This window comes from Pelodiscus sinensis, chromosome 16 (genome assembly GCF_049634645.1).
Source record: "Pelodiscus sinensis isolate JC-2024 chromosome 16, ASM4963464v1, whole genome shotgun sequence".
Taxonomy (NCBI): domain Eukaryota; kingdom Metazoa; phylum Chordata; order Testudines; family Trionychidae; genus Pelodiscus; species Pelodiscus sinensis.
The window spans coordinates 6,121,546-6,129,524 of record NC_134726.1 but is presented as its reverse complement, the minus strand read 5'-3'; the positions used below and the strand labels follow the sequence as shown (position 1 = coordinate 6,129,524).

At 50.1% G+C, this 7,979-nt stretch overlaps 1 protein-coding gene across 5 annotated transcripts in view; it reads right to left on the bottom strand.

Moving 5' to 3' along the window:
* Positions 1–1,114: 1,114 nt before the first annotated feature.
* SEC14L5 (SEC14 like lipid binding 5) overlaps positions 1,115–7,979 on the bottom strand; it is a 54,704-nt gene continuing 47,839 nt past the window's right edge. For 3 of the 5 annotated variants that reach the window (XM_075899244.1, XM_075899247.1, XM_075899245.1), the window contains 3 exons: positions 7,720–7,965; positions 5,239–5,417; positions 1,115–4,240 (listed from right to left, as the gene is read on the bottom strand). In XM_075899244.1, coding sequence (XP_075755359.1) covers positions 4,141–4,240; positions 5,239–5,417; positions 7,720–7,965 — 525 coding nt within the window. In that variant the 3' untranslated portion in view covers positions 1,115–4,140. The other 2 variants (XM_075899248.1, XM_075899246.1) reach the window with 2 other exon arrangements.

Sequence of the window (7,979 nt, the reverse complement as noted above, 5' to 3'; positions counted from 1 at the left end):
CCCCACTGCACACCAGTGGGTACACAGCAAGTTGGGGATATAGCTGCAGACACACAGGTGTCAAGGTTTAAATATGGCCATACAATTTTTAAATGGGCACGTAACACGTCTTTCACAATCATTTACAAATGTCAACCTTGCAACTCCCCCGTGAGGTAGGTGCCTTTTACAGGTGAAGCAACAAAGACTAAAGCCCAAAAGTGTGGCACTGCCAGAGCGCCACCTGATGTGACGTACTCAGCACTTCTGTAAGTTACATGGGTCTATCAGTGGGCAGCCAAAGGTGGAGGCCACTTTTGAAAGTGCTCCTCAACCCTCAGGGGTTCAGGAGCTGAAATTAACCATCAGCCTTACTCAAAAGAGCAATAGTCAAGTGCACAGTTTCATTTACTATAGAACTACAGAGTCAACTTTAAAGGGTATGGCAGGGGAAATTAGTTTATTTTTATTTACATCTCAAAATGACTGACCCAAATATGTCAACTACAACTGGTTAACCACATAGTGGAAGCATCCTGATCGGTGTTCCCTGTAAGTTGTGCGCATGTGCTCAGGATAAATTCAGATGCTAATGATTCTATTGGTGGTGCACATTCACCCATGCCTGAGTGCACATGACATTTATTCTGCACATGGAAAAATCCACACATGACTGTAAAAGATTAGAGGGAACATTGAGCCTGATTGGGTCATAATTAAAATCACACCATATTTTTTCATCATGTGCTGCAAAGAGCTCCAGGAGACATGTCAAAGAGCCACCTGCTGCTTTGGAGCTCAGTCTGAGTATCATGTCTGAAGGGTTTCCTTTGGCTCACAAGGAATCAAAGGAGAGCCATGACTAGAACCCAGGTCACCAGTCACCATCCGCTCCAGCCACTAGAGCAAGCTCTGAAAAAGTGAGCATTACGCCTGGAAATGAGCTCATGTAGGTTTTGGGGAGGCCCATTTCAGAGGAGTTCTACTCTATCCTACAGCTGGAATTCACAGAACAAGTTTTAAACTGTGCAGCCTCAGACCCAGTGCTCAGTCAACAGGGGATTGGGGGGGGGGGAGGGGGGGAGTTCAGGCTCTCGGGGGGGGGGGGGAAATCAGAGCAGGAAGTGAGCCCCCCCCCCCCCCCCCCCAGTCTTATGTCCTCCACTGAAGATGCTTGTTTCCCATCTCAATTCTGAAGGTGCAGGTGCATAACAAAATCTAAGCTAATACTCTTTCCAAAAACAGTCCTTCAGCAGTAAGATGTACTGAAGGGGAGAGTAAGGCTATGTCTACACTGTCAGCTTCTTGCACAAGAACAGCTGTTCTTGCGCAAAAACGGGCCGGGTGTCTACACTGCACACGTGTTCTTGTGCAAGTAAATTTACAGTCTAGAGTCAGAAAACGGCTTCTTCCGGAAGAGTTATTCCTCTCCCCACAAGAAATAGGCCCCCTTGTGCAAGACCTCTTGCGCATGAGGGCAGCGTAGACAGGCAACATGGATTTCTTGAACAAGAAACCCCTATGGCTAAAATGGCCATCAGAGCTTTGATCACTGCAGTGGCAAAGTGGGATTGATCCAGTTACAGATGGAGCGACAATTGGGATTTTCGAGGGGCCCTCGCTTTATCGCCTCACACTCCCACTAAAAGTCAGCGTGAACTAGATGCCTAACTCCCAGTGAAAAGCAGCCTCCATCTTTCAGGGCTCGACCAGCTATTGAATCTATTTGCCCGTGGCGAGTAGAGTTCAGCCCGGCGCCCCGTTTACCGGCAGCACGCGCATACGCAGTGTGGGGCTGGCGAGTGGCTTTCGCCACAGTTCATCAAGCCCTGTCCATCTTTATACACTAACTTCCTCACGTGCATTGCTCCAAATATGGGTTTCCCCCCATTCTGGCAATGCCCGGTGCTTAGACACAAGGGCTATGTCTACGCTGCAGGCTTTTTGTGTGAGAACAGCCGTTCTTGTGCAAAAACTTTAGGAGCATCTACAGTGCACGTGCCTTCGTGCGCAAGTAAATTTACAATAAAGCTTCTTGTGCAAGAGTTATTCCTCTCCCCACAAGGAATAAACCCGCTTGCACAAGAAGGTGGTGTGGAGGGGCACTAGGGGTTTCTTGTGCAACAATCCCCTATGGCTAAAATGGGCATCAGAGATTTCTTCCGCAAGAGAGCTGCCATGGACACTTGCACAAAGGCACATGGCCGTGTGGACACGCTCTTGCACAAGAATTTTTGTGCAGAAACTGTTGCGCAAAACAGTTCTTGCGCAAGATGCCTGCAGCGTAGACGTAGCCAAGCAGAGGAAGGCAGGGAGAACAGGGACGATAAAACTCCACATTGAAAAATATCTCGTGTGTCTGTTACTTACACACCTGGCCCAGGAGCAGCTCAACAGCGAACACCTGGTTTTCTAACTTCCCTGTACTTGACGGGGAAAAGAAATACAAACAGCCAGGCCCACGAGGAAGGGCAAAGGGAACAACTCCTCTGGGGCCCTGTGACTCCTGGCCATCACAGTACCTCAGCAGTGGTGATGGCTAGAACCCTGAGCCCTTTAAATCACCGCCAGAGCACTGCTGCCGCAGCATGCTCCCAGTGGCTGTGAGGGGTACCAGGGGAAGGGTAGGACAAGCACACTCTCTGCTCTACTGAGGAATGGCTGCCAGCAGCCCCTCCCCTTCCACTCGAGGCTCCACCTCTTCTGGGAGTGCAGCGCTGCCCCCCTCGTCCAGGCAACCTTGTTTCTGCCATGTAAACTCTGAAATGGGTTCTTGCTCCTTTTGGAGTACGGCCGTCAGTGACGTAAATCAGCAGAGCTTGCACATGAACACGTCTTCTCCAGCTCTTTACAATGCACCCCCCCCCCCCAATAATATCAGCACACTCAGTCCCTGCTCCCGCAAGCCCCAACTCACACGAATAACGCTGAAGCAGGTGGGGCTACTCCCACGCGCTGTGGAAAAGGAGAGGACGCGCTGCCTTAGTGCTACAGCCCTGAATGCTAAGCTGCCCCAGAGACCGGAAATCTAAAGCTCTGTGAGATTCAAGATGATCCAAAAGTTCCCTTTTAAAAACAAAACACAGTTAAAAAAGGCGCGCCGGTCCAATAAATAGTTAAATATCATGGAAATGATCAATACATTAAACAATAATTTAAAATGAGCTATGATACAATTTGAATAAATATGGTTGATTAAGTGCTTAAATACCCATGCACGCGTACTTTTAAAAAAAGAGAGCGTCCGCCGCTCTCCCAGTTAGCCCGTTTTTAAAGGAGCAGCTCCTACAATGCTGCCATAAAACCGTGTGCCTTTAAGGATAAAAGAACATATTGCTTTTCTTAGCCCTTTATGACGTGATTCGATGCCCACCCGGTATGGGTGGGTCAGAGAGAGACTCATTTATTGCTCATAAACCTGAGGAGAAAATAAAGACTAGTTGGCGTCTTTCTGAAAGGACTTGCTTGCTAGAGGTAGGCTCTCTGCCTACATGCTGTAGGAAATACTTTAAAAAAAAAAAAAAAACTCAAAAGTTGAAACCGTATTTCCAAGCAACAGCCAATCAGATTGGGAGAGGTTTGGTTACCTTGGATGTCCTCTCTCCTCCCGGGCAAAATGTACTGTCTCGCATTAAGGTATTTATTTACAATTCACTTCAAGTTCCTGCTGCCGAAACACCCACTGCACCGTGAGTGTCATTGGTATTGTAGGCGCCCAGACAAAACTAGACTAATTTTGCTACGTGTAAATAAATCTAGTCCTACAGGTCATAACAGTTAAGGCCACATTAGTCTCTTCTATCCTATGTAGAAATAGGACTGATCGGAAAGAGCCCTTTTACCTTAGCAATACACAGATTCATGCAAAGTGATCATCACCCTAAAACACAGGTTTGTTAAACACAGCTGGTAAGTAGGCATCTGCAAGGGAGCCCAGCTTGCAGACTGAAAAGCCTCGTGTCTCTTACTGAATCTAGATTCCCAAGAGCGCTCCGGAAGCTTCTGTGTCCACGCAGCTGCTACTTGTGGCCTGGCGAAGGACGGCCCCCATGGCCCTGAGGCAGAGTCGCTGCAGCCTCTTTGGTTTGGTCCGCAGAGCTACCCCCTCCCTCCCCACGCGTGGCTGTAACATTGCAGAGGTCAATGGAGGCTCAGGCCACGCTATCTAGAAATGAGAGAGCTGCTCTGGGATTGGTTGGAAGATGCTCCACTAAGCTGGGAAAAGCCACTGTTGCAGGATTCCAAGCTTGACATGGACCCCCTAGGATGAAAGAAGACAGACCCGTTTGTTACACATGCAACAGCTTAGTAGAACTCGGGTACGTCTGAGAGCCAAGGAGTTTTATTTCCAGAGTGACACACAAAGCGGGATCCTCACCATGGTCTCTCCAATGGTAAAGATATTCACGGGACTTAGGTGCCACAAAGAGGAATTAAATTGTCACAACCAGGGATACAAGAATCCTTCCACCTAACAGAGGTGTTGACTCAGCTAAAATAATTGTCCTGGGAGCAGGGCATAGAAAGAGCTCTCTGGGGCTTTGCGTACAGCCTGTGGGCAGAGAAAACGTGAAGGGTTCTTTGCTATTCTCTGCCACTGACTCAGCACGTCTTGGATAAGTCAAATCATTTTGGTGCCTTCAACTTAAAAAATAAAAAAAAAACCACATCCACACACACACACCCTGCCTCCAGCAGCCTGGTCTGAGGGTTGTCTGTAAAGCACTGAGAGCTTCTCTGCTGGGTAGCACCAGAAAAATGTGTTCGTTTCTTCCCCTTAAACGATCAAGACGTACAGATATTCTGCAGGTCTCATCTGTGTCACGCCTATTTAGAGGACAGGTCCGTTGTCACATGACTGATCTCTTCCTGCAAATCCCAGATCTCTCTGTTGGTTCCTTTGCCCGATGGTCTGGAAAGTGTGTGCAAAGTTACTCCTAAGCCCTGGCCTCCCAAGGAACAAGTGCTCCATACCGCTTCAAGATGCTAGCATGCCTATTAAAGATATTTGAAGTAAGACAACCCATGCAAGGAGTAATTCCTCCAGAGGATGTATAGTCGAGCCATAGCCCGCACAAAGGTCACCTCCCATCACGACCGAGGATGTGGCCGGCCTCCCGCTGCCCTCTAAGGAAGGTGACCCGCTACTTGAACCCATGCCACTGACATTTTAAAAATTAGGCACGCCGGAGTCACACACTAGCCTGCTCCTCTATTGCAAGCCACACGTGACCCCCACTCCACTAGCACGGCTCCTACCTGAAATCCTTGGACGCCAGCACCTCAAAGTAGTACATGAGTTTACACTTATGGCTGGAGACTTGCAGAGAGGCCAGGACATCATCTACTCGAGGGAGGCTGGTTCCAGAGCAGGGCAGAGGGCTGTGCATTTTCCACTGCAGAACATAAAAGCCAGGCCAACGAGTCACGTGTGATCCCTGTAAGAGAGAGGCACAGAGCGCCATCAAGTGTCTGAAGAAAACATGAAGAAGTGGGCTGTGCCCACGAAAGCTCATGATCCCATGTTTTGTTAGTCTATAAAGTGCTACCAGACTATTTGTTGTTTAAGTTTATTCTGTTATAGACCAACGTGGCTCCCCCCTGCAGCTTTTCAACACAAAAAAGCGTTTGTATTGCCAAAAGGGAAAGTCAAAAATAAAAGGGTAGCGAATATCAGGCCCTCTAAGCTGCGCAGCTTCACAGGCAATTGATCAGCCCGACCAGCTAGAGGCTCAGGGCTCGGTGCATGGAGCCAGCTGACTTGGTGGGGCTGATCAATCACCTGTGAAGCTGTGCTGCCCTGCCGCTTAGAGGGAACTGCTTACCAGTCGCTAATAGATCATAGTGTGATGCTGGCAGACCAAGGGCAAGCTCATGCTAAAGTCCCAGGCAACGCTGACAAATGCCCAGCTGGAAACCAGGCTGGCTTCCCTGTGTGTTAGCACATTTAAAATAGATATTAAAGTTATAACAACGTGTTCCAATTGTATGAAATGTTTGCCAGATGCGGCCTGTATTAACCCCACTTATAGTAACTCTGTCCCATGTTATACGGGAATATGAAATGTTTGGTCTAGGACTCTAAAAAAAAGTTTGCAGAGCAATAAATCCCCACAGCCAGGAGAGCGGCGTTACCAACTGACGTACTAGTTCACCTCAAGAGATGTTATCTTCCCCCTAACAAAAGACGGCTCACAGACATCAAACAAGCCATTGTGCACAACAAAGACTTCACTGGCTTTGTTCCATCACAGCTTGGAGGTTGGGGGGAGAGAATGAAATCGCCCGTGAAGGAGAAACATTTATTTCTCTGCTGTGTGAGCACCGAGAGGCAAGAATTTCTAAACACAAGCAAGGAGTCCCTAGCCATTGAGTTTGGATTAGCGCAAAGGGACTTAGAAGCTATAAAGCATTGCCTGTAGCCGCAGCTATTCTATTTTGGAACCTAAGGTTGTACCTCACTTGTGCGTCCATCTTTACCTTCTTTTTCCTAGTTACTAGGCTTTTAGTGAGTTTATTCCAGGGTTGGCTACAAGCATTGTCTGGTTTGAAATCCAAAGACCGGCTGACCTTCAGTACGCGAGAGGTCCTTTGGGACTGGGAGTAACCTGAATATTGAACTTTCGCAAGATAGACCGTCCCCATGGGCACTCTTGTCTGTTATGATGCTGTAGGCATTCACACTTGCCACTGGGTTGGTGGAATCTAGTTATAGACCAGACAGTCACTTGGGGGGTTGACCTGGTTTTTGACAGTCTGCCCAGAGGTGGGCACCAGTGTTCCCTCTAAGATTTTCCATCTGTGACTGGAGTAGAGTTTTGTCTTGTGCACCAGTAGTGACGTCACGTGCACAGGGTGCACAGCCTCACTATGGCCTGGCTCCAGCTGCAGCACACGGGGCAGTCTTCTGCCCCACCACACTGCCCAGGCCACCAGAGCATCGCCCCTGCCACACTGACCCCCGCTGCCGCCAGGGACTCTCCCCAGCAGACCCGCTGCAGCCCAGGACTCCCACGCATCACCTGGGCTGTGTGATGGCTGCACCTGGGTGAGGCCATGGTGCTATTTTTAGCACCGCTGCCCTGGCCCAGAAGCAGCTGCACCATGGCCCTGGCAGCAGTCCCAGAACATGGGGCAGCCACCCACCATGTGGCCCCGCCCACGGGACAGCTGGGGCTGTGGCTGTGTGGCGGCTGCTAGGGCTGGGACTGCACCTGGAGCCGTGATGCTATTTTGAACACCATGAGGCAGGCTCCAGCCCCTGTGTGGTGGCTGCCCAGCTGTTCCTGGTGCGGGGCAGCCCTCCATCACATGTCCCTGCCCCCTGGAGCAGCTGGGGCTGCGGCTGCACGGCTCTGCTGAGGAGGTGGGCAGGACTGACATTTTTGGTGTGCACCTGTGCAGGCGTACACCCTAGAGGGAACCATGCTTGGCATGCTCAGTGCTGAGCCACTCCAGGCAGGGTGGCCCATAGCATTGAACACTTCAGACTGTGCTAAAGGAAACAAGTGTAGAGTCCAGGTCATATACAGAGAGGGCTGTGGAAAGAGCTTCTATTCCCTTGCAATGGATGGATTTCCAGTTCTCTTGGTTTTTGCTCAGGGAGTCAGGAATTTGTGAAAGTTTCACAGGCAAACATCAGTGAAAACCACCATTCCCTTTGCTCAAAAGTCTCCTCCACCCTCCACTACCGGGTTCATCGCACTAGTGTGCCATGGCTGGTTTGGCAGCCCGTCCAACCTGGATGCTCTCTCCTTCCCGGCACACCAGCGGGGACTCCATGCGGCTGTAATCCACCCCCAGGACCCAGCTCCTATCGATGAGCTGCACGTTGTCCCCTGCCGCCGCCGCGCCCGACGAGGCGGCCTCTCTGCGACTGGTCTCAGGGGCTCGCTTGGAATGAAAGAGGCAGAACACCACGTCTCCCTTCAGGATGTCGAAGTCCCACGTGATCACGGACTCCCCCTCCAGGATTTCTACCACGATCTAGACAAGCGGCA